This window comes from Abramis brama, assembly GCF_963993115.1.
Source record: "Abramis brama genome assembly, chromosome: 21".
Classification (NCBI taxonomy): Eukaryota; Metazoa; Chordata; class Actinopteri; order Cypriniformes; family Leuciscidae; genus Abramis; species Abramis brama.
In genome coordinates, this window is record NC_139983.1 from 21,986,856 (window position 1) to 22,014,431 (window position 27,576).

Consider the following 27,576-nt stretch of genomic DNA (forward strand, 5'->3'; position numbering starts at 1 on the left):
AACCGTGGATTTTCACTGGAATTGGTACCGAATACTGAAATTTTGGTACCGTGACAACACTAGTCTATAGGAAACTTGCAGGGTTTTAAACCACTGTGTAAGGCTGATGAATTTCAGAGACTGTAATTGGGGGGCCTCTGCAGACAGTCTTGGCAGGTGGACTAGAAGCCAACAGCATCTACAGGGATGCATATGAAATTGTGTGTGTGTGTGTCCAGTGCAGTGGGCTGACTCAGAGTGAGAGAGAGGGAGAGATTACGCCGTCTCTGCCTCCTTTGCCCTGTTCAGCATGCTCGTGTTAATTCAGACACAAATTACATTTGGCTCAGAGAGAAAGAGGGCAGGACTGACAGGCAAAGTAAAAAGTGACAGGTTTCATCCTCTGGTTCTTCTCAAATCAAGATCACTTCCTATTAACAATGACAATAGTATTCACCTGTTGTTCCTTATCTGGATATTTAGATGAAAATTGTTTGTATTTAGTATTTAATAAACAATTTCATTAAAAAAGTACTTTTTTGTAATAGTTGTCTGTACTTGCTCTTTATATTCAATATTGCGGTACTACCAATATTGTTGACTCTCGAATGATAAATCGCTTATGCTTTTCCTCATTTGTAAGTCGCTTTGGATAAAAGTCTCTGCTAAATGATTTAGCCTAACTGTTAATGGAACTGTAGCTTTTAGTAACTGTAGTCATCTGTTAAACCACCTGTTTACCACACCACCCCTGTGCTCATGTGGCTTTTGTTTGCTTATATTTTGTTATTGTGTGTCAGAACTAAATGCTTGGAGCTTACAAAGATTGATTTTGCTCCTGGTGTTTAGAAAGGATTAAACAAGAGAAAGAGAGGTAACTAGATGAAAAAAGATGATTTATATTAGGGATAACAGTGTCTCTCTCTCTCTCTCTCTCTCTCTCTCTCTCTCTCTCTCTCTCTCTCATATATATCCATCCATCTCTCATTCTCTTTAGAGAGAGTAATTACTTTGCTCTCAAAGGACTTGTGTCATAATCTTTCAGATTGGATTTTCTGCCCTCCAAATTATTACATACACACATGCGTATAGAGGAGTGTAGAAGTCTAATTTGGACCAGCTATTCAAGGTTTGGACTGGTGGACTGTCGTTTTGTGACTTTTATGTGGTGTTGGATGAGATAATTTGGAATTTGAGAGTGCATTTCTTTTGGTGTGTATAAATGTGTAAAGCCTGCCATACACTACAAGATATTCAGGGTGATTTTGGACCGATTTCTCCCCTTCCGGCAATCCTAGGTAAAGTCCCGATTATCTTGATGGTTCTACAGATTATCTTATCAGATTTTCCTGTGGTGTGACGTTTGCCAACCCCGATCTCGAATCGTATTCATTCAACATGTTAAATATTTCTGAACAGAAATTGTGTTGTGTGGGGGAAACCCCGTGGACAAACGTGCGCAAACTCTGGAGATTATCACATGAAACCAAACAATACCTAATCAGAAAGCGAGCTGACGGAAGACTTACCAACAGCTTGCTCTGTAATGTGTAAAGTCGATGTTCACACAGTCTCTACAACTTCATCTAAACAGTTTTCTTTTTTTTCCCTGCAAATTTTCTGTAAAAACCAGTCCATAAGACTATATGTGCCATTTCTTCCTGCTGGTCGCCCGCCATATGTTTACTACGAGTCGGTTTTCATTTATACTTCTGCGTCGTTGTCCGCGTTGACGTGCAATTACACATGCAGAGGGAGCATGTGAAACCTGAGGGAGGGGTTCTAGCAGACCAATCACAGTGCTTGCGTAGTGTATGACATTCAGACTATTATTTTTTTTAGCTTTAGGGCATTTTTAGAACACACATTATTATTAGAACACACATCATCATTAGTCTTCTAGCAACAAGGTGCATTTTTCTGCGAGAATTTGTTCGAACAACTTTTCTGGTAGTGTGTGATGCTCAGTTGTTTAGTGTATGGTGTTCAGTTTTTCTCTGTAGACATTTATAAATTCAGCTCAAGTACCATGCCTTAAAATCTGTTGAGATTTGAAAAGTCAAGTAGTGTATTCCAGCCTTATAAGTTTGAACAATTCATGGAAAAAAGGCATTTGTTTGTGAATCAGACTACAATGGTTGCGTGTTTGTTGTGGGCAGTCAGCGAGGACAGCTAGTTTGTAAGATATGTTGTGCATTTATCGTCTTTGTATTATCATCACATTAAATTCAGACTGCAAGCTCACAACTCCAGCTAGATTTTATAGTCATAAATGTCAGTTCTGGCATTTTTTATATATATATATATATATATATATATATATATATATATATATATATATATATATATATATATATATATATATATAATATATATATATATATATATTTTTTTTTTAAGTATTCTGAAAAAGAACTGGATCTTGATTCCTAACCCGACTCAGATCCACAGCTGCCAATGGAGATTAAACTGTTTCTCAGCTCTGCCACACCACACGCTCGCTTAACACAGGTTAATTAGTAATTAGCAAGGGCGTCCGATAGGTTATCTCTGCTTCTCTCTCTCCCCCTCACTCTCTTGCACTCAGTTTCTCTTTTAGATATATGACGTATAGATTAATTGAATGATATACTGACACTCTTGAGATATCATTTTTATGATGAAATAATACAGCAAACCAAGCAGAGACAGCAGCAGACTGATCATGGGTTGTAATGTTTTCCTTCTCCCCTCTGGAGGATTGAACTAAATGTGATGCAGAGAGTAAGACATAATGCAAATATGGGGCAGAGAAAGAGAGTGAGGAGGTGTACAGGGATGACTAAGGTAAGAAATGAAGTGCTGAATAGAGGAGGAGGGAGGTGCGGCAGAGGTGACGCTGTGTGTCGACACCTGTTTACAGAACGAGCTGAAAAACGGAGGACAGAGCAGAATACAGAAGTGATGTGGTGAGAGAGAAGACTGTTTTCTGATGTTTTTCTTCACAACGGTGACAGATGTGCTTACACTGTGGCGAGCAGATTGTTATTTCGGTGTGTGTGAAGAGTGTGTCTTGTATCACTCCACTGGGAGGCCACAGTTGGATGCATTACCTCAGAATTTATTTTCCAATTTGCTGGATTAGCTGTTTTCAGCACTCTTGCTCCGCTCTACACGTGAGCTCTCTCCTCTGTTTCTCTTGTGCTGTCCACAACTGATCAGAAACTCTACTAGTACGTTTAATGTAGTACTGCACTTTTCTCACTTTTTTATTTCTGTATGCCCTCAGCTGATAAATTGATGTAAGCAAATACGGCTGATTTTCTGAGTTCTACTGAACTAACTTACTCAGCTGCATGGTTTGGTCCTTGTTGCCAATTTTTTTTAATTCATATTTTTGTAATGCACCAAGTTAGAAGGTCCCTGTGTGATTTACAGCATTAGCTGAGGGTCTAATGTAATGTGATATACATTTGAGTTAAAAAAAAAAAAATTGAAACATGCATGGATTAATCATTTACAATAAAGATTTATAATATGCATTTTGAAAAAAGGATGAATTTCCTTTTCATGCTGATTTTAATGTCTCTGTAGACCCTCAGTTTGTGTGTGTGGGTCAAATCAGCTTGGGGTATTAAACGTCTGTTCAAAATGTTATAGTAGAAACATTGGTCTTTTTCCTTTGAACTTTTAAGATGAAATGGAGTGAAATGAGTGGTCAGCATGGAGCTTAACATCTAAGACTATGCAACTTATTTGCTACGTTGTTTGACCTTATGGCCTTGTGTGTTGATTTGTAATGTCAACATCTACTGGTTGATTTGAATAAATGCTGACAGGTGCAGTCTGAATTGGCATGAATGCTGACTGCTGTGTTTTGATTGGCTGTGGAGAAGCTGAGAGTGTCTGAATGCACCCTATCAAAAGACACGGCCTAATTTAGAAACAGACTCCAGACGAGGCACAGCCTACGGTTAAACTAGACAAACTGATCGCAGGTTACATTTTATTCTGAATGCCCCTCTGTGATCTTCAGCACTTGAGCTTTTAAACTTTGACCTTCACATATCTTCATTTTAGAGTTTCTTCTCGGTCTCTCCCTCACGCCACTCTTTTCCCATCCCAGATGAGTGACAGACTTTCTGATATTCCCATTTTCCTCTTTTCCTCCATGTTGTTGTTATTTTTCTCAGCAAATTTCTGAAGGACATATGCGTGTTCTTGATAATGCCGTTACCAGTACGTGTTAAATGTTCAGCAATGAAGAGTCGTGACCTTAGGAGCAGGGTGGAGTGATTGTGATGGAGGACAGCGAGGTAAGAGAAGAGAGAAGGGAGCGGGTGGGTAGGAGGTATAATGTTGCGTTATCGTTGCTGCTCGTTTGTCTCTGTCAGGTCTCTTGGCTGCGTCCCTGAACTGCTCAACTCCCCGCTTGCTCTCACATTTAGGCTGTTCTGTTATACATCCCTACAGCTTAACACTGACAACCTTGCGCACACACTCCCGTGCACGATTCACGAAAGGCATTGATTCTCTCTTTACCCTCTATTAGGACCCCTGTTCATCAAATCATTCAAAGTCATTCAAAATCATTCCAATTAGTTACGTCTGATATGATGGTGGGTATTAAAGTTTTAACAATATGTTGTTGTAATAATAATAATAATAGCCTAATAATGGATAATTAGTTGTTATTATTATTATTATTATTATTAATACAAATATTGGCTAATCAGAGTTTTTTAGCATAATAAAAACAAAACGTTATTTATTATTATTATTATTATTATTATTATTATTATTATTATTATTATTATTATTATCATCATCATCATCTAGTACAGTGGTTCTCAAACCTGTCCTGGAGGACCACTAACACTGCAGGTTTTCGTTGTCTCCCTAATCAAACACACCTGATTCAACTCATCAGCTCATTATCACATGGGTTAATGAGCTGATGAGTTGAATCAGGTGTGTTTGATTAGGGAGACAACGAAAACGTGCAGTGTTAGTGGTCCTCCAGGACAGGTTTGAGAACCACTGATCTAGTATGTTAAAAGACACTGATTAGCCAATATTATTTAATAATAATAATTAGTCTAATTTGATGGTGATTATTAATTATAAGTAATTACGCTCTATTAATAATAATTTATTAATATTTAAAGGGGTGTCTTAAAAATATTTGACAGATTTATAATTTTAATATTTCCCTTGAGGTTCACTTATAATGTTAGTTTTTTTGCACAAAAAAAACCCAAACATAGGCTATATGTGGAAAAACAATTATTTTCAACCCTCATACTGACCCTCTATCTGAAATGGTTTTAAGGGGCGGCTCCTTTAAGGCTGGTCAGTAAACGGCCACTCATTGCTAATGACATTGCATAGGAAATTCTATCAACGCCCTCTCGCTATTGCAGTATTTTGAAAACATTATCCATGTAAAACCATCATTTACAGACAAAACATTATGAAATCGTTTAGTTTTGTTTGAGATGCAGTTGCTCTCAGATCCAATACAGCTGACTGCTTCATTTATCAACAAAAGTTTCTTTGTAAACTCTTTTACACGGTGCCTCGTTTACAAAACAATCTGCAATCAAATTCTCTTAACAAACATGGTCCTGGACACCATTAAAAATAAACCATCCACTTGTTTTTTTGACACTGGTATCCCTCTGAAGTCTGTACAGAGACGCAATCAAGCTGGTTAAACAGGACGCGGCAAAACGAACGTTCCTTTACTATTCTATTTACCCTTCCATTTGTTCTCTTGTCGGCAGACTCAAGCGCTTGGAGTAAAGTGAATGGGCATCTGTATACTGTATCCAGTGTAGACAACCTCAGTGATTATTATGGTTTCTATTTGCTGTTGATTTGACGCTCTCAACGAATGCAAGTGTCAGCCATTAAGCGACTGAATGCCAGTGGGAGGGGCTTATTGTGCGATGATGTAAAATATTCGTCGATGTCTCGCTCAGGAGGCAGTCATATGCAAATGTATTAGCATGTGACGTCACAAGTCCCCCAATATCCAAATGAGCTGTTTGTGGAGCTTGATTAAATAAATGCTTTGTTTATAATGAGGAGGACGGTTTAAGCCCTGAGTGTGACGATTCATTTTTTTTTTTTTTTTTTTTTTTTGAGGTGGTACAGCTATTCCTGTAAATTTCTTCTTTTTTTTTGTGAAAAAGTTTGAATTGAGCAATCATATGTGGACTGGTTGCTGTGACTTATTTCATTTAACTTGTATAAATAACTACAGCGGTCAAATTGTTGTTTTCGTTCTGTCTTGTGTCTAGATTTTATTTGATTTTCCTTGTTGGTGAGATCACTAAATGAGCAGATGTGTGACACACACACACACACAGAGCCCTGTTTTTTAAATGTCAGATGTTTGTGTGGTGGTAGTGTGGAATTTTCCAGGCTTTTTTGTGGTTGATCTATTCCCCTCTCAGACTCTCTCACAAACACTATATGCAACCATAAAGTCAAAACATTTTCTCATCCTGTCATCTTAAAACGATAGTACTTCTCTCTTTCTCCTCTATCATTCCCCTCGTGCCTCCCTTCCTCCCTCTACAGGAAGTAAAATGGTGGCATCTCCTCCAGGCTGTAATTACTGTCTGGTTCCAGTATTCAAAGTGAGCAATTTCCCCCACCGCATCAGGCCGCTGCTCTCTGCCATGTCCAATCAACATCAACACACATACTCACAGAGGAGAATCCTCTCTCATCTGCATGGAGAGAGAGATTGTGCAGGTGCGCTCCTGTGGAAGAGAGGGATTGATGAACTTCTGACGATATCTGATCATCCTGACATTGCTCTGTGCGCGGTGGTGTTGCATATGTATTTTTGCTGCTGTTTTATCACCGTCTGGTTTGTTTACAGTTGTGTGATGGTGACAGACAGCCAGCGCACATGTTCACCTAAGGCATTGTCACTTCTGGCTGTCTCATGAATGTAATGTGATGTGGTGTGCGGCACTCTCAGCGTCTCATGAGAGAGCTTTTGGAATGTATGTGAAGAGCTCCAGCGTATCTGATCCACCTACACAGTCGGAGCTGTCGGATTACGCGTGTCATCTGTGTTGGAACAATAAGCCGTTAGAGAGAAACAGCATTGTTTTCCTATTTATTTAAGCAGGTCATGTCGCCTGTTCTTTGAGTTTGACTAATCGTGAGTCAGTCTTTTGAGTTCTCTTTCTGTTGATTTATAATGCACAGCAAAATTGTAGGAGTGACGGCTGTGATTAATTGTGGGTATTGAATCCTGTACGGCATATAGGAATCACTCCTGGTGGTTGACATTTTGGCATCTGTGGCTTGTAAAAAGAAACCTATCAAAAGTTTAACCTGTGTTAGCTGTTAGATTACCAAGCTAACAGTAGCGACTGGTGACAAGTTGTCCACATTTTTGTTTGTTTTTGTTCTTTAAAATCTATTTAATCCCATGGGTTACTTTTGTGAATGAAATTTAGTGTTCAGTTTAAGAGTTGTTAATGTTTTCTCTACATAAGCCATTTAAACATTTTCACATGACCAGAGCAATTCCTGCTCAGAGCTCCACAAAACAAGCATGTAAAGCCTCTCATAATGCACTCCCTTCAATACACTACCATTCAAAAGTTTGGGATTATAACTTTTTGTTTCTTAGTTTTTTCATACAGCAAGGAGGAAGAATTAAATTTAGCAGAAGTGACTGTGAAGACATTTGATATTCAAAATATATATTTTTATGTTCGGGTTTCTGAAGGTTTCCACAAATATATGAGAAAAACATAACCGTTTTCAACATTGATAATAAGTATTTATTGAGCACCAAATCAACATTTTAGAATGATTTCTGAAGGATCATGTGACACTAAAGACCGTTAATGGCTCCAGAAAAGTTCAGCTTTGCCATCACAGGAATAAATTATATTTTTTAAAAGATACTAAAATAGAAAGCATTTATTTTAAATTGTAGTAATTTTTCACAATATTACTATTTTTACTGTATTTAAGGTTAAATAAATGCAGCCTTGGTGAACACAAGTTTTCTTTCACACACAGTAAAACAATCTTACAGACCCCAAACTTTTGAACAGTAGTGTAGATCTATCACATATAGATGTGATGGTATGGTATGTTTAAATCGTCTGTTATTGCTTAATTCATAATATTGTTCTGGCTCATGCTCACATGACAGCTCCAATTTTAATAAGTACGCTATTGAGTCAAGTCCTATTATAAAATTGCATATTTTTTTTAACTATTGGTACGTTTAGGTGAAATAAAGAAAATTAATTAATACAAGTTATTTCCGTTCTGAATGCACACTGCAAATGTTTATTTTATTTATTTATTTGGTTGTCACTACCTGAACTTTTTAGGAGGGATAAGAATATGGGTTTAACTCTCATAAACTAAAATAACCAAACTGTCTGCGTGCAGAACTGGATTAAGCACTCAGAAGAGGAGCAACAACTGAATTAAGCTGCAGTGTGTATGTGGCTTGTATTCGTACAGGACAGGATTAAGCTCGTACAGGACGACTGACTCTGTCTTTACCCTGAGTCAGAGAAGTGAACTGATAGAGATTGAAAAAGAGTGGATTTTATTTTATTATTTTAAGTTGGAGCTGTGCTGTCAGAGAGGCGCTGTAAAGCTGGTAGGATTACTGAGGTAAATAAAGCGTGCTCTCATACAAAGCCCTGAAGCACAGCGTCAGGGACAAGGGCCACGATAAGACCCATCCCCTACTTTAATTCTCTCCCGTTGTTTCATTTCTTATTTACATTACATACAGCCAGCTTTTCCCTTTTCCATGCCTCGGAGCACGATAACTGAAAGAAAGAATTATGAAGGACATAAAAAATGAAGAGCAGGAAGGTGGAAAAGCAAGAAAGAGGCTTTGCAGCGCTGCTTAGCATTCTGTTTGGCAAACATGAGCTTGAAGATGTTTTCAAGCTCTCGTTTTTCTATATGGCTTCCTGATTCACTGAGGCCGTAGCTGCCAGAGGAGGAAGAGTGATTAGCCACCTGGTCAGTTGAGGTATTCACGTCAGTTGTTATTGTGGTTTTTATTTATTTGAATGTCCCCACAAATTAGTGTCTTGACGTTTGCTGGTCAAAAAGCTACATTGGAGCTAATTGAATTATTAGTGTGGGAGAGAAGCCTTTTTTTTTTTTTTTTCTTGAAATACATAATTACACACTGTGCTCACAGTGTCTGATGGAGGATTCTGAGGATTTTATTGTGCAGCTAATTGAATTATTCCAGTACATACAACTTTCTGTGATTTATTAATGCCACTGCTGTTCTGGTGATTCTGCTGTGTTTGTGTGGGGTCAGGGCTGCTGCTGCACCGTCATGTCGTTCCTAACCTGTATGACAAAATTAGGCAGAATGACAGTTTTGGTCACAATTTCCTTTCATTATATAGAATAGTTGCAGTTTAAAGTAAAATGACTCCTTTTAGGTTCCAATTAAAGTTATACAGGTTTGAAACTACTGAAAGGTGATTAAATGCTGACAAATTTATTTATAGATGAACCACTTCTTTAAAGTGTGAACCTCTTCTTAGTGACTTAAGCAGCAATACGTGTGTATGTGCAACATTGTTTTCTAAAAAAAAATGTTCTAAGTTTCTGAATGCATTGTAATCTCTCTCTCTTACTCTTTTTTTTTTTTTTTTTTTAGTATAATTTTGTTGGGAGAATACTTGGCCCTCGTGGACTCACGGCAAAGCAACTGGAGGCAGAGACTGGCTGCAAGATCATGGTGAGAGGGAGGAGCTCCATGAGAGACAGAAAGAAGGTGAGATACACATAGAAACATTTGATTTTGAGATGAGATACAGATGTACATTTACTGATATTATCAATAAGAACATCTGTAAAAAGTTAACTAACACCTAATTTATACTGGGCCCATTTAAATAGTACTGTGCCCTAATTTAAACGAATCGACCGATGCTTCAAGGTGGTTCCCACAGCAGCAACCAGCCCTGTTCAAATTTGCCTGTGTTGCATGTTGTTCTGATCTGCACTGTCCATTGGGCCATTTTCCATGCTGCATGGTTCAGTTTGGTTGTGCCATTCTGAGATAACCACATAATCAAAAAGGTGGGGCACCAGCATGACAAAATTGACACACCAGTAGGACATGTTGAACAAGCATGGACAAATGTGACCACTTAGTCACAATTTGGAGCTTCCTCAACCACCTCTTCCTCCTTCACAAACAGCGTTCTGCTGACGTTTGCCATTTGGAACCAGTTTGTCCTTAATGAGCCAATTCGCTCATTTGTTCTGTCCAATGTCTTTTTTTCTCTCTCCAGCACACACTCATGGTTAGCTCGCAGCACTCCGGCTGAGGCCCAGTTCTATTTCAGGCCTGGCTGTGGTGTGGGTGTCAGAGAGAACAAAAGCACATAGTAGAGACACTAGAAAGTAGGACCTAGATCTTCCCCTACAGTCTCAGAAGAGACCCACTGTGTGATCAGCAGAGAAGAGCTAAAGCCTGAATGATGGAAAATTATGGCTTCAGGTGTGAGTTATGTTGCACGGAGACATAACAGTACTGCCCTGTCAGCTCTAGAGACTTTGGGCAAAATTTGTACGTGTATCTGCTCAGCACTACATGCTGAAAAATCAGACGAAATGGCTGATTCTGTAGTAAGCAACTGAGCTGATTTAATTCTAAAGTCTTGAACAACCCACAGAGACCTTTTTGCCAGGAATCAGCAACATTTGTCTGGTCTAGTCTTTCTCTTTGTATCCCTGTCAGCGTCCCAGTGGAGCTGTTTTATCAGGAAATCCCCATCACTGTACATTAGCATTACCACACACACACACCTGGGCCCCAGCTGTGCTCTCCTCTGGAGAAGCCATGTGTGAACTAAAGGACTTGATGCAGAAAAGGTTTAATCCTTGAAAGAAGTTATATTTCTTCTATTATAGTATTTCTCTTCTATTATAGTATTTCTGTAGTGGTTATGTTTTTATTTGCCCTGCTGAATGCTGTTGTCTGGATGACTAATCAACACAGAGCTTGAGCTCTCCTGCTTCCTTCCAGAGTTTAGAAAAGTCTCCTGACTGACTCTGTCATATCCTTTTCCACCAAATTATTCCTGATTCTTGGCTGGGGTACCTGTGAATCTCCTCCAATCATCCCTTCCTTAGTCAACTGCAAGCTGTCATTTAGATCTGCCTCTATACAATCAACAGTCAGTGGATAGAACCAAGTCCTGCCCTACATTTATTTTATTTTTTGATCATTTGTTTTTACGAAGATGTAGATCACAATACAGAAGAAAAGATCTGTCGCTGCTTCCATTTCATCACAACTTTAACATCCAGAATAATTTAATTCAACAACCTTTTGCGGTTTTAGTGGCCAGATAGTTAGAACAGACAGTGATTTTTGTCAAATAAATCTTGATGGTGAAGAGAAAAATACTGTTTTAAAAATATGGTCTATCATCGCCATTTTTCAGCTATTGTCCTGTGTATGTTTTCATGCTTTAATGTTTCAGTAGTGAATAAGAGACACGCACACCGGAACTGACAATTGCGAGTATAGTTGGACCTATCTAAAGAGAGACTTGAGAGGGAGACGAGTCTGGGCTGAGGGGGTTGTTTATTTAGCGTCCATTAGAAAAGCTGTTTTTGTGCTCTCAATAATTTAAGTGCTGCTGCCTCTGGGGACAGAGAAGAGCAATGGAGATGTAGAGAAATGGATGGAAAGAGAAAGGAGTGACTTATTCAGAGAAGAGGTGCAGTGGGAGTCTTTCTCATAACACAAGGTTTGGTTCCAAATCATTTGAGGGGATACGCCAGTGCAGTGAGTTGTTAGTTAGTGATGTGTTTAATGTTTGCTCTGAAAAGTAAAGGTATGGATCACCTGAAGTCTCAGGAGAAAACGCTTCGTTAACCTTAAATCAGACTGACATTTTATTTAGCAGCTCCCCAAAGGTGGTTTAACCCCATTTACCCTCTCAAGAACTGCGTACACCGGTTCACACAGCCTCAAGAGACACTACGTCCTCGCGCTTGTTGTGTGTGCGTACTGAAGCTGAGCTCAAGCAGATGTAATGGGTGAGGACAGGACAGACAAACTCTGGATAATAACCTGTCCCTCTGTGTAGCCTAGTCCTCTGATCAAACGCTGTTCAAATTGAGGACTCTCAGAAACCACAGTATAGATCAAATGTAACAGACAGCCACCCTCACCGGAGCATCACAGAACCTCTCCAGAGAAACAAAATAGTCTCTCTAAAGCTTTTTTTTCCTCCCCTGTCCTTCCTCTCTTTTTAGTTTTTACTCTTTGAACTTCGTTAAATTGAGTCTCCTTTCTTTTTCTTTTTTTACACCTGAATCACAGCACAAATTTGTAATAGGAAATAAGTTCCTTAAAGTCGCAATATTGTGACAGTCACGAAAGTAGCCTTTTTTTTTATTTTATATTATGACTTACAGATCTGTTAAACGGTTTATCAAAAAAGATGTAGTTATATCCTGTGGGTGTTGATTGTATTGAGGCAGATCTGTGAGGTTAATGCAAACTAAATGATCGGAGCACTTTTGATTAAAAATTGAGGTCATTAAAAATGAAGCATCCATGAATGAATTGTTTACAATAAAATTCATTTTGAAAATAATGTGGTGGAATTTTCATTTCTTGCCAACTTTTTTTTAGAAGTTTTTTGAAGTTTTGTGATATTTAAAGCATTTACATTAATGTGATAAAGTTAAACGAAAACAAAACTTTATTAATAATTACCATTTGATGCACTAAACCTTTTATTTGCCCCCCCCCCCCCAAAAAACTTGGCTTTTGGCGTTTTCTTTTAGTGTGTGCATTTGTCTGAGGAACCATGTCTTAGGAATATCTTGTGTTAGTTTAGTTGTTTCGCTAACGGCATGTGCCAAGAAAATTAAAGGGATAGTTCACCCAGAAATGAAAATTCTATCATTGTTTACTCACCCTCAAGTTGTTCCAAGCCTGTATGAGTTTCTTTGTTCTGCTGAACACAAAGGAAGATATTTGGAAGAATGTTTGTAACCAAACAGATCTCGGTCCCCATTGACTACCATAGTATATTTTTTTCCTACTATGGAAGTCAATGGGGACCGAGATCTGTTGATTACAAACATTCTTCCAAATATCTTCCTTTGTGTTCAGCAGAACAAAGAAACTCATACAGGTTTGGGACAACTTGAGGGTGAGTAAATGATGACAGAATTTTCATTTTTGGGTGAACTATCCCTTTAATGTGAACAATGTTAGAATCTTCCTCATGTTCATTCAAAAGTTATTTCTTGAACCACTCTCCTGCCCATGTTGGTAGTTTGAGCTTTTTTTCCAGTCAATTTTCCACTCCTGTTGAACAGGTGCCTGTAAACTACTCCTCCCGGGACAGCTGTTCAAGACTGTAGCTTGAGTTCTGCTCTGGTTGATATGAACAGTATTTATAGGGTCCTGGGATTATTTCCAGCCAGGCCAACCGACTGCCAGTGGAATCAAACCAGTGCCTTTGCAGGGTGAAATTTATTTTGCTCTCTTGTTTTTGATGCACATACAGTCAGAGTGACAGTTCGGACCATATGCACATGCTAAAGGTTCACAAACCCACTCGCATCTCCTGACGAGCTGCTTCTGGATTCATTCTTGTACTTTTATAGGTCTGTCATCACATGTGTCTCCTATCACGTGTCGGCCCTCCACTGGTTTCGTATGTCGGTAAACAATCTCTTCAGAGGCTTTCGGGTTGTTCTACTTGTCCTGCGCTACCCGCCCCTCACCCACCTTTAGAGGACATGGTATTGACCTTGCTCCCTGATGGGCGGGGGTGGGTGGGTGGGTGGGTAGTTCACAGTCCATGGCATGCCTTTGCTCTGCTCCGAGCTGAAGGTCTATCTCCATACATGGATCCCCAAGCATTTTGTGTTCACTTTGAGAATAGTGCAGTAACTTTTGCTTTTAAAGGGTAACTAAACCCTAAAACAACTTTTTTTTAGTTAATTATTTGTAAGACTGGGGCTTTATTAGTGCTGTTCATTGATGTAGAATTTAATTCTACAATATATGGTGTAAAAACGTCTGAGTGCTTAAAATACTCTGTCATTTATGGTCATACAGACTTAAGAAATATGAAAAAATAAACTATTAAATGGCAATTTTTTTATGTGTCCACTTACAATCGAAACAAAACATTCTGCTTTTCTAAAATAAAGAAAATAAACAGGGTATGCTTTCTGCCTCTCCGTCTCCGTGAACTTTTTTCTGGAGCACGTCTCTAAACTTAAACAAAACTCAGCGAATACTATTCACCCAGGCATGAGCAATATATCTTTATAAACATTTAAGTCTCTGCTATTCAATTATCTAATTCCAAACGAAAACAAATATTCTATTTATGTAATCTGTATGAAAAGATCGAGTCAGTCGTTCTCATGGCAACTCTGCTTATGTGAACATGCCTACAGAGAGCGCGTGCTATTGAAACGGGTCTCAGGTGCGCAGCGTTTTGGTCCAAGGAGCCATGATTGTCTATGATGACATTGGCCTATCTCAAAAAACATCCCTAAATTTTGAGTCAGCCTTGACCCCATCAGCACCCATGTGATTCATCGATGCCACCTACGTCACTACAAATAGAACGCTGCCATATTTACGACCGACTCGCCCGGTATGGCCGCCCAAGCTGCCCATTTGAATGAGAGAGAGAGACAGAGATACCTGGAGAAAAGTTCAATTTTAGGCTCCGATCCTTATTTGTTACCCCCAGTTTTCTTTAGTCCATTATTATCTGCCCCAGGCTTCCCCCAATTGGCCTTTCATGATATAGAAATACTTAAGTCATAGAGCTTCATGGCGCGCGTTCTTGAGAGTCGAGGCGATGTCATGGATGAATCTATGAATCTGCAGCTGTTCGGCTGGCATGAATGAATCTATCTAATCCGAACAGCAGCACTGGCAGAGTCCAGAGAGACACCAGCATCAGCACAGCCAGAGACATCAGCCAAATATCATAAAAGACTGCCATATCTGTCCGAAAGAACAGATGTTCAATTATAGAGAAGGTTTAATACACACAAATATCAAAATGAAAGAATCTTTCGAGTCAAATCTTTTTGAATGATTCACTCACGATTCAGCTGCGATTAAAAGCTATCAAGAGGTAAAGCAGCCAGCAGCCATGTCACCCTGTAGCCTAAGACTGGTTGCCCACTGAAGCTAAGCAGGGCTGAGCCTGGTTAGTACCTGGATGGGAGACCTCCTGAGAAAAACCAGGTTGCTGCTGGAAGAGGTGTTAGTGAGGCAAGCAGGGGGTGCTCACCCTGTGGTCTGTGTGGGTCCTAATGCCCCAGTGTAGTGACGGGGACACTATACTGTCAAAGAGCACCGTCCTTCGGATGAGACGTTAAACCGAGGTCCTGACTCTCTGTGGTCATTAAAAATCCCAGGATGTCTTTCGAAAGAGTAGGGGTGTAACCCCGGCATCCTGGCCAAATTTGCCCCTTGGCCTCTTGTCCATCATGGCCTCCTAATCATCCCCATATATACTGATTGGCTTCATCACTGTCTCCTCTCCACCAGTAAGCTGGTGTGTGGTGGGCGTTCTGGCGCAATATGGCTGCCGTCGCATCATCCAGGTGGATGCTGCACATTGGTGGTGGTTGAGGAGATCCCCCCTTCTATGTAAAGCGCTTTGAGTGCCGAGAAAAGCGCTATATAAATGTAATGAATTATTATTATTATTATTATTATTAAAGCTCATCAGTGATTATAATATAACGATTTAAATTGCTGTTTGTTCGTCACATAAAGCTATCATATGAATAAATAACGATATTAATATAACGGACGAGTCGTATTAGATCACTTTTATGATACTTTTGTGATGTTTTTTTTGTCTTCTATTATTATTATTTTTTGCGTGACAGCCCCCAGTAGGCTAACGTTACTCATTCACTTTCATTACATTGACAAGAAGAGTCTCCATTAGGCTACATATTCAAAAATGTCCCTTTGTCTTCCATGGAAAGTAAACTTAAGGATTTGCACATGAAGGTGAGTAAATGACGGCAGAATTATCATTTTTGGAAGAACTAGTCCTTTAATATGCATTTCAAGGCTGAGATTATGCATCGTCTGCAGAGCTAACGTTACTTACACAAAATAACATCTAAAGCGCATATGACGAAGACAATATCTTTATGAACTTCAGAAAAATATTTATTAGATTTAGGTAGGTATTAACTAACAGACAGACAGTTATATTCAAAACAACCCCAAATCTTACTAACTTACCATGATAAAGTGCTTTAACATTTAAACAGATCCAACAAATAAAATGAAGAAAAAACATTATCTGTCTATCTGTCTGTATAATGTTGGGCATTGAGAGTATAATGGAAATATAATTAACCACAAACCAACATGAGTCTTCAAGTCTTTTAGGGAAATGATTCTCTCTTCTATCCTTTTCTTTTGGTATAGAATAAAATACCAGTTCAGGGTTCCTCTTTCGGCTGTTGTTGCAGCCAACTGCACAACATATTGCAGGCATTACTGAGAACCATCGGTCGTAAAGATGGCGGCGCAAAGCTACAGTGACGTCATGTGAACCGAATGAATAAAGGCCTTAAACCGTTTGAACCTCGATAATTGCTGCTCGCAGCTATATCTATCTGTCTATCTATCTATCTATCTATCTAAATATCTTTATCATGAATTCTTTTGGCCATGATAATTGTGTAGTAAAAATTATATATTGTGACAGCACTAATGCACACATTCACAGTGTATTGTACATTGATCATTGCCATAGCAACAGTATCCATGGCAGTGCCTGGGAAAGCAGTGTCATAGGCACTCGACTGGGTCTGAGTCGGTGTATTAGTAAGCGTGTCAGGTGGACCCTTCTCCTCCCCGCTGAGATCCACCACTCGTGGTCGTTTGTGAAGCAGGCATGCTAATTGAGGTGTCTGACTGAGCAATGATCTGAAAGCATCATTGGAAACATTGGGGGAGGGTCAGATGCCGACAATGTACTTGTAATCAATGTGAACGAGCCGTTTAGGGCCGGTCAAGTGGTCTTTAAACGACTTCCCTTGGAATTCTGTCTTCGTATTACTGATCGTTTCATGCATAAGAGGTGTGCAATGGGAAGTGGATATGCTTTTAAAAAAAATACATTTTTAGCATTGCTCCATCTAACTTTTTAACTTCTTTATAGTGGATATTTTTATTTTATTTATTTAGATATGTTTTTGCTATGTTACAGTAATGTTACTGTAGATTTGCTTGATATGAAAATTGAAATGTATACCATGTATACAGCTTGGTGTTCCATACTACCCAATTTCTTTCAAAAAATCCTCAAAAGAGGGCTTATCATTTTGACCAGGTTCAAAAACAGTGCAACTGATTTGAAATGAACAGTCAGGCTCTTGAGAGGTGTTGAAAGCTTGGGTGTTAGGTAATTGTTGGCTTTGAAATAGGCCCACCCTCAAGAGCCTAAAGTTTTTTTGTTTTTTTTTTAGAACAGTTTAGCACCTCCAACTGTTCAGACAGCTCTACTGTAGCATAATGGCTTTCTTTTGAGGCAGCTGTTAACCCAGGCCAATCAAATGGTCATGCACACAAACTGCAGACCATTGTAAATGATCACCGGGAGAATTGTGCTCAAAGAGCCTCATTGCTCAAATATTTTTGGTCTCCACTTAGATTAGTGCGTTAGTCTGCAATGGACTTACACTGATCAAAAAAGCTGTAGCTTTTTATGTATAACCTGTACATTTTTAGAGACTGAATTTGGCTGATATGCAGAGATTTTAATTAATATTCTATAGGGATGCTCCGATCAGAGTTTTTGCATCCGATAACGATTATGGATTGATTGGCCGATCCTGATCATTCAAGCTTTGTTTAAATAATAATTAAGCTCTCTGTTGAATGTCAGTGTTTTTTTTTGGGGGGGGGGGTTTTCAGGTAAGTAATATCACAGATGAAATCAACAGTAATGCTATATATTGTTTTAATTGCGAATCAAATAAGCACAACAAATATACATTTTACAATGAACATTTTAATAGGCCTTTTTTATCGCTGCTCACAAAACTTAGTGTGTTCTGAACAACATATGACCATACTAAAAATTAGTAGAAAGACTACTAGGTACCAGAATTTTTACATTTTTACAGTCATTTTTCTGGTGAAATTGCATGTGGTAGCTAACCGACTAATTGTGAATATGGCGGTGGTAAATATTCTACTCAGATTCCCAGCTCGTGTTAATGTGCTCTGGGGTAATAGCTAACTCGCTGTGAGGCTGCATTAGAGTGCATGCTGTCATCTATGGCAAGAAAGTGTCACACTCTCACACACTGACTCAGTTTGATGTCCTGTAAAAAAAAAAAAAAAATTCCTGTCATCACTGCTGCTAACATCTCTCTCTCTCTCTCTCTCTCTCTCTCTCTCTCTCTCTCTCTCTCTCTCTCTCTCTCTCTCTCTCTCTCTCTCTCTCTCTCTCTCTCTCTCTCTCTCTCTCTCTCTCTCTCTCTCTCTCTCTCTCTCTCTCTCTCTCTCTCTCTCTCTCTCTCTCTCATATTGTCTATGTTTCTCAGGAGGAGCAGAACAGAGGGAAGCCGAACTGGGAGCACCTAAATGAAGAGCTGCATGTGCTGATCACAGTGGAGGACACGCAGACTCGTGCCGAGATCAAGATGAGAAGAGCAGTCGAAGAGGTCAAGAAGCTACTGGTGCCTGCAGTAAGTTGCAAACACGTTTATACTTCCCGATTGTACTTGTGCTTCCTGTTCTGGGTGTGACGCCTTTGTGCATATGGGGTGGATTTTAATCCCACCCTTGACCCTGGCTTCAGTCTTCTGCTAGATTTGATATTTTTATCTCAGGCTCCCAACAGAGAACAAATGGCTCTCTGCAACCTGCTTCCCACATATTTCCGCCCCATTCCACCTTTCTATTCTCCGCTCCTCCAACAGTTACCGCAGGGGGTGGGAGCGCTTAAGTCAGGGTCTCTGGCTCCAGGCTGTTTTGCCTGCAGTGAACAGAATGGCTGGACAGCTGCAAGAGCCTGTTCCCTATCAGGCAACATGGTGGAAAGGCTTTGACCCGCTGAAACACGGCCAGAAGCCATGTGCCGTTCCACCCAGCCATGTGCTTCTCACTTCATTTCAGAGCGGGACACACAGTCCTAGACGTTCTCTGACTGCTCTCAGGCACCCGCTGTCTCCTGTTTCTTTTTGCAGGTTTTTCTTCCATCTCTCTCTTGGCCAGAAACCTCACATTTTGCCCCTTGTTTGGGGATTTTTTTCCTTCTTTATGCTCATATCTCTTTTGTTCCGTTTGAGCGGGGAGGCCTTAAACCTTCCACACACATGCTCATGAGTACACACACACACACAACACACACACACACACACACACACACACACGCTAGTCGGGAAGAAAACAAACATACACGACTCGCTGAGTGTGTGTGAGTCATTCTCCTACTGTGTGTGGGTGGGATATGAGTAAATGGCTACATGCTCTCCAAATTTTCGCACCGACCCTATGAACCCCTGAGATCAAAGTCATCTTCACTGTGTATACCCCTCTTTTGCCATAAACACACACACAAACCATGTTCAGGGTCTCTGGAGGACTGTATTTGCTCTACTCCTGTATTTCATTCAATGTTACACAACACTTGGTATTGTATACAAAACTAATATCTTTTCTTTTAGAACAGATTTTTATAGCATAGATCTAACATACTGTACATATTTGTATTTGTTTATCTTTAAATTTTTTAAAGCGGTAGTCTAACCAAAACTGAGAAATGTCATCATTAATGACATTTTTTTTTTGGACCATATAATGAGTCAATGTGGTTCAGTAGTGTTTTGAGCCCCACTGACTTCAGTTGTGTGAACAAAAACATTTGAACCATTATTCTAAATATCTTTTGTATGAATATGTGTGTGCTAAATTTTAATGAATTCTAAAAGCCTCAAAAATACTCAAAATGAGTATTAAAATTTGATGTTACCATGGCAACACCATTTACGATATCAAGAATACTTTTTGCAATTTTATATCAGCTGTGTCTTGAAGTTCAAAACAAGTTTGCGTAAATGTAAGATGATGACAAAGTCTTTGTAAGTGACACGCTTCCTGCTGCATTATGACCGTGACTTGCAGTAGTCACGACCATGTGATCATGTAATGAAGGTAAGCAAATGATGGCAGAATTTTCATTTTTTTGGTGATCTGTCAGTCCATACAGAGAAAGTTCTTCTTAAACATGCTTTTTCTGCTGGTTCTCTGTGTGGCAGATTGACTATTGCCCTTTATCATGCCAAGCTAAACTGGATTAAATGACAAACCGTCCATCTCAGCCCATGCAGTCTTAATGAAGGATATCTCTGGCTCATTTAGAGGCATGAAATTGCCTTATTAAATACATCATAAAACATACTGGGTCACAGTCTGTTTCCCCTCGACTCTCTTCGTTTTGTCATTTTGGAAATGATTTGATTGGTTAGAGCAGAGAGAATGGGGGCAGTAGCATTTCAGAGCTCTCATAGAGAGGCTCTCTGCTTTATAAACATCTGCTATATTGATTTTTACCTACCTTGAGAGGCAGCTAGCACATTACCACATGAATTTGTAATCCTGGCTTGAGCCCTGAAGAGTTGCCACAGCCGAACGGTTCCCGCTCGCGGAGACCCAAATTGAAATTTTCAGCCTTGCTTAAAGAATCAGTTCCTCACAGCATTTGAATGATCGTCAGACTCTGAGAGAGTGAATGAACGGCGGGTATGCGCGCACACAGCCTCAGAGGCCAGGGTTAGAAGGGGGTGATTGAGAGATTCGGCTCAAAGGCCCTGTGAACTTTTCAACTCCCAGCGAGAGACAGAAGAAACGAGAGACACAGAGGGAGATTTGAGTCGAAGGTGGGCTGGTAATGAAGGTAGTAGCGAGTGAGAGGATTAAGGCAGGAACGTAATGGAAGGAAAAAGATAAGGATTGTGCCACACTTTTATATGCGGATCGCTTCCCACATATATCATATATGTGAATTGATGGATCTTATTCATAGGGGTGCACAATATGTTGGTATCCACATCAGTTAATGTCCTTTTATTTTTTTTATATATATATATATATATACATTGGTATTATCAACATTTAAAATTATTTAATGATAATTTAGTGTTTTATTTAATTATTTTTATTTTAGAATATTTTTGTCGATATTAGATATTAGTGGTTATTAGTCAGAATTTGAATATCTCTAATTCTTGTCTACACATTTATTTCTATCATTTATTTATTGAAATATATATGACTGTTGCATCAAAAGCCGCTTGTAATGCAATGAAGAGTTTTTGTTATCGAATTATGCTTGCAAATCTAGGTGCATCAGCATCATATAGGTTATATATCATATATCATATAGTTGAAAAGGGTTACCAGATGCTGGTCAAACAGTTTTTCTCTCCCTCTCAGTTTCTCACACACACTGTCCTCTGACAGGGACATCCTGTCTTTGTTCATGAAAGTGCTGACACACACGTTGACTTGTGAAACTGTGACCTATGAAACATTCAGGGCAACATAGGTCTACAAATCCAAATCTTTTTGACTTGGAGCATAAAATTAAGATTTAGCGCTTCACAAATTCAGTTTCATCCGGTTTTGTACATTTATAGCTCAGGAAATGATCAGTAACTTTAGAAGACAAGCGGTTCACGTGAGAGCACGAGTAGGAGGGCTGATGATTCTTTCTAAGATGACTGTTCAAATTTATGATGTTGTGAGAATTGTGGAACAAATCACTCTCTGCAAGCTAAGTGATGCTAGTACCCTACTGCTAAACAGAAATAGAGAACTGTTGAGACAAATGCAGGTGTGGAGTATGGACACCGATTAAACACTGATAGCTGTAGCTTGTAAGGTAAACCCCTCAGTTAAGTTGCATTTTTAAAATCATGGTTTTTGTGTGTGTGTTGTTCCTTTTACGTTCTCTGTCCAACTATTTTTTAACACAAGTTCATATCCTATGTGAACGTCCCTAACAAACACGTATGTAATAATTATTCAAAGTTTCCTTGAGATCAATTAAAATCAATTGTAAAAATACAGTTTGCACATCCTTGTTATGGTCATGCATTAAATATGACTTAAAACAGTATTATGAAATGCTAAAATTAATTACTTATTTACTGTTAGAATGTGCAGACTCCATGTTTTTGCTAAATCCACAAGGAACTGAGAATGGCATTGATTAAAAATGAATCAGTGATCTTATCTCTCAAATTGCATTTGCTAATTTCCATTTAAATGTGTTGGTTGTATGAGTAGATCTTATCATGTGTGTATTTTAATATACTTGTATCCAACAAGATTAGGAAACATCACCCTTTCCTGTATGCCAATTTGTCCTTTGTCATCGTTTGTCTCTAAATTTGCAGACTTGGGTGCTTACATTCCCAGTTTGCAAAGCTGCACGGATTATAGCAACTGCGCTTACAAAGCAGCTCTAATTTCGAGCAGATTCGATGACGAGCAGATGCCACAAACAGAGATGCGTTGTAGTCCAGGGACATGTCTACATATCAGATCCCTGTTAATTTAATTTACTGGTTTGTACTTCAGCCCATTTGGAGATGATCGGAGAGAATAAAACAGTGTGATTCCTTCCTACGAAGTAATTAGCCTCTCAAATGTGTTAAAATCCTGACAAATTGGTTTTCTCGTTAGGGGTGCTAAACCCAGGAGAGCAGCCGCCCGTGATGGGTGTTGTGGATTTAGCTTTTTAGAAGATGCAATGTGTAATGTGTTACCATGAGAGATTCTGTCCTACAAGGTGACATTGCTCATTTCCCCTCAAGGTGTGTGTTTGAGAGAGAATCTGTCTAACAGACAGCAGAAAGTCACTTATCATTGACAATAGCTGTGTTGGTATTTAAGGTCAGTGTTAATCCTGCTCAAAAACCCAGTGAAAGACCTTCTGGGAAAATGCTAGCCTGAGATATTCACCCTAAATAGCCCCTTGCAGCGAACTGTGCGCTATATACACAGAACCGTTCTTTAGCATGTCTGCTCCCAGTTGGTATTGGTGCACTAGGGAATGATGGGAAATAGAAGCTCACACCTATGACATCTCATTAAGAATCTAGGCCACTATGTGTCCATTCCCTTTGCCTCAGCTAATTAAAGTGGCATGTCAAAATATTTTTCTGGGTTATTTTAGCGTCAACGTGCTGGGTCGACAGGAGCGAGCAAAAGTTTATATTCTAATTCTCAAATACGTCTAAGTGAATGTGTTTACTAATAGTTTATTTTATGGCTGCCCCTGCCTATAAGGAACATGTAGCATCTCTTTGTGTTCGGTGTTTGTCAGGGAGGAACTTCCTGCTAGATTGTGACATCTGTAGTAACAGCTCAGTGGCTTTGAAACTTTACGTGGGTGTGTATAGTAGATGTAGCCCAACAGTCTGGCCCTTTCCTTTATTCCTTCCTTTCTTATAGCTTTCCTTTTTTTAACATTTCGTTTCAACTCTACTTGCGCTTGTAGGCAGAAATCGACTAGAGAACCAACTTGCTGCTCCCCGTGTCCTCCATGATGCTTCCAATATCTTAAAAAGCCACAAAGGAAGGGGGAGGGAGGTGAGAGAGAAGAAGAGGAATGGGGAGCTTTGCTCAAACAACGCTCCCAGCATCGTTCTGTGAATGGTCTCGTCCTTGCCTGTAACAAAGTGACTGGGTTAGCAGTGTTTGCACTGTAGCCTGGAGCCCTGTTCCCTTCTCTTGTCTCTTCCTTTCTCTCACACACACACACACACACACACACACACACTCTCTCTCACACTCTCTCTCTTGGCACATCTTTCATCCCGTGTACTCCAATAACCATAGCATTCAGTGCCTCTGCCAAGCACAATGAGTCCTGATCTAGAGAGGTTTCAAGCCTCTCTGAGTTGTCATGGGTGCTTTGCATTTGTAATCTTTTCCCAATTCAGGAACGCAGTTAATTTCACACCATACACCTGGTTATAGACCTCTCACTCACTCTTAGGCTCAGAGGAAAGGCGAGGGAGAGACAGATGGTGTATAATATACGACAGGCGCCGTGGTCTGTGGGGCGTAACGTCCTCGTCAGCCAAATTCTTGCCGTCAGCTCGCGGGCTGCGTATCTTGTGGTACGCTGCCTGACACGACAACTGTTCTGGGCAGCCAGCTCTTTGTGATCAATAAACACCTTTTCCTGAGCATGCATAATCACTCTCACCTCCAATCAGACCCATGTGACAACCCAGTACAAAATGCAATCTGGCTGCTTGCCATGGTGTGGTGAGATTGCATGTTCATTCACTGATCATTTTTGTTTAAAATTAATTTATTTTTGCTCTGTTTTTTGAGCATCTGATAATGGCAGTGGTGTGCTGATTTCATTGAATGTAAAGGATAGTTCACCCTAAAAAAAAAGATAATTTCCTTATTTACATGTTGTTCCAAACCTGTATGACTTTGTCAGTGGGGTCCAATTTTTTGGAGAGAACTATCGCTTTAAGCATGCAGCTGCATTTTTTTACTTTAGAATGGCTGGAATGTAACCATACTGTACTGGATTCAATACGGCTTGGGTTTCCTTGGCCGAGATCATTGAAGATCTTGGAGGACAAAAGACAGGAAAAAATCATAGTGAATGCAACCACCTGTGACGACAGCCTCCTGAAATGTGTGCAAGTTGCCCTGCAGGTCAGTGCAACCCGTCCGAGAGTGCTCTTGTGTCCCTGTTTTCAGAGCATGTGTCGCATCCTATCAGACTCAAGCCCCAGCTGCAGGGTCTAGAGTGTAGGATCATGGGTAATGGGAACATCCTCAGCCGTGAGCTTGTAAAAGCCCCGTGCGCCGCCCGCCTCTGTGACGTGGCTTGTAGATAGCTGGAGAGACATCAGCGCTTGTTGCTCCTCCTTGCATAAGTGTTACAAGCAGAACAATGGGTCAAGGGACTTGATACTGTAGACATGCTCAAAGCACAGTGTTGTATTTTGCATATGCAGAGAAGTTTAGAAGAGTAGAATAAACTTCTTAATTAGGGATTCACAAAATATTTATTTCATTGTTTGTTATTAGAAATTATATTTTATCGTATTAGTAAAAATTGTGTTGGTCAGTATTGGAATATATATCGACCGATATTGGATATGTAATTGTGTATGCTAATTTAGCTATTTTTTCACATTCAGATTGCAGTTGGGTCATCTAACATTCACTTAAAGTTAACCTTTAAAACACTAATCATTTGATTTAAAACTGTAAAATTTCAATCTCAAAACGAATGTTTATTTTTCTTATTTATTTGTTTATTATTTTTTTCTTATGTTTTATTTTTCTTTATTTTTCTAAATTCACTTGTAGAGTTAATTTATTTTGCTGTTTTACTGGCCATTAAATGAAAATATCACACTATATCTACAGTATATCACACTATATGATATCAGTATCGTAATCTGCTTTGGCCAGATTTTCATATTAGTGTACACTTTGCAAACTACAGTGTCCTCTTATAACTGACCATGTGTTAGTCCTTAGTTATTTTGAGAATATGGCCAAATGGGACATTCCCGAGAGCCTTTTTTTCTTGGAGCGCTGGCAAACTTTTAATTTTACAATATCTGATGGTGTCGATATGGTAGTTGGTCCTGGCAGTGTGGACCGTTTCACAACTAGAGGCCCAAGAGGTTGAGATTATCTTTCTGTGCTAGTCCTGCTTTATAGTATGCACTCCCTCTTTATCTTCTTCCCTAAAGTAGCTGTCCTTTTCTACGTGTCGTGGTCTTGGTTGGAGCCATGGTTTGCACCCATGGTTTGCACCCTGGGCTTACTGACCACCAGAACCGCAACAGGAAAATGCTTCTCTTGGGGTCTGTATGCTAATCCGTCCTTTGCTGGCAGCATTTTCAAACGCTCCGTTGGACTGGCAGTTCATCAGACTCACTGAACAGAATGGAAAACAGCAGACCCAGAATAGACTGGGATTTACTGTGTGCCTATTTTCACCTGAGCACCTGCCATTTTAAAGGCACAAATTCAAGCAGCGATGTGCGAAGTGAACCACTTCACACACAGTGCAATGGGATTTGTCTTTTAATTTTCAGCTTTAAAGTGATTTTCCTGGCTTAACAAGTGTCACTACAAATGAGACCGTAGTTGCATAGAAAGAATACTGCCATTTATTTACTGTCAAAAAAAAAAATCCCATTTCACATCACATTATTTTAGATGCTTTCATCTGCTGCTGAGCTTTTTTGTGGTTGAAAAATAGTCCAATGTGAATCGCCTTTCTTAAGTGGAAATGATAAACTGATGCTGCGGGGAGCGTTTTATTTAACTGTTTTTTGACTGTTCTATTAGATCGTCTTTTTATGATACTGATGCATAATTTACAAAGACAGGCATCATTTTGTGCTTTTGGGTTAATGCCACTTATCTCGGCTAGTGAACATGCGGTCTCGTTAAGTTGTTGTTCTCTCTGGGATTTCAATTGCCCACTCTTCACAGACTGCTATGGCCCTGCAAAGTGCTCCAACAGTGACCCTGAGGGCCTCCCAGTTATCGGCTAACTATGCATTTCAGAGTACACTGTGCTGCATAGCAGTGTGCAACCGCATAATTTAGCTGGGATAAGTGGTGCTACAGTTTTCAGTGTTCTCCCAGGTTTAGTTAAGAAGGAAATTTAGATTAAAAGAAAAAGTTCAGTCTATTTGCATCAAAGCAAATACTGAACCAAACAACTCGGTTTCAACTAGCATGACCTAGTCCTTTAGCCTGTCCGAATATTCCATCCGAAAATTGGCTGTACCTCCCCCGAAAAAATAAAAATCAACAATAGGCCCAAGAGACAAAATACAGAGCAAAGCAAGAAATGCTGATAATTGAGAATTTTTGTATAACCCCTTGAATGGTTATGCAAAGGTTTTTCTACAGCAGTTTTAATATTATTTATACAAAATATAATATAATTTTAATATCAACCCTTTATCGGTTGTCAGCAATAATGTGAAATAAAATTATCAGCTTATTGGTGTCAGAAGTAAAATTTTATTTTATTATTGGTGCATTCCTAAGTAGCCTAATGCTGCCATCTCAACCCTTTTTCCCCTTACCTTTTTTTTCAGTCATAGTCTTCATTTCCATACAGTGTGACAGACCTCTGACAGTGAAGGATAATATTTCAACAATAACGGACTGTAGGTTTGACGTCATCTGCATTTTGAGTTGGTTGCTGACAATTTAAGACGGCCCTGGACAAAGAATCTGGATGGGTATTGGTTGCAACTAGGGGTGGAACGGTACACAGAAGTCACGGTTCGGTTCATACCTCGGTTCAGACATCACGTTTCGGTACGAGTTCAGTACAATGGAGGGAAAAGCAAAACAAAAATGCAGAAGGCTTGTACATGTCTCGGGCTGTACCACCAAAGGAAAATAAATTACTTAAGCCTTGTATTTTTTAAAGAAGTTTTATTAATAAAGTAAAGGCATAGAACCAGTTTATTTGTAGTGCACTGACAATAGTTTTATATAATTTGTTTATTAAT

General features: G+C 39.4%; 1 protein-coding gene across 4 annotated transcripts in view; it reads left to right on the forward strand.

The window, feature by feature from the left end:
* qkia (QKI, KH domain containing, RNA binding a) overlaps window positions 1-27,576 on the forward strand; it is a 71,806-nt gene that overhangs the window by 31,105 nt on the left and 13,125 nt on the right. For all 4 annotated transcript variants that reach the window (XM_084096095.1, XM_084096097.1, XM_084096096.1 and 1 more), the window contains exons 3-4: window positions 9,647-9,763; window positions 18,583-18,726. In XM_084096095.1, the coding sequence (XP_083952221.1) occupies window positions 9,647-9,763; window positions 18,583-18,726 (261 nt within the window). The remainder of the gene's footprint in view (window positions 1-9,646; window positions 9,764-18,582; window positions 18,727-27,576) is intronic.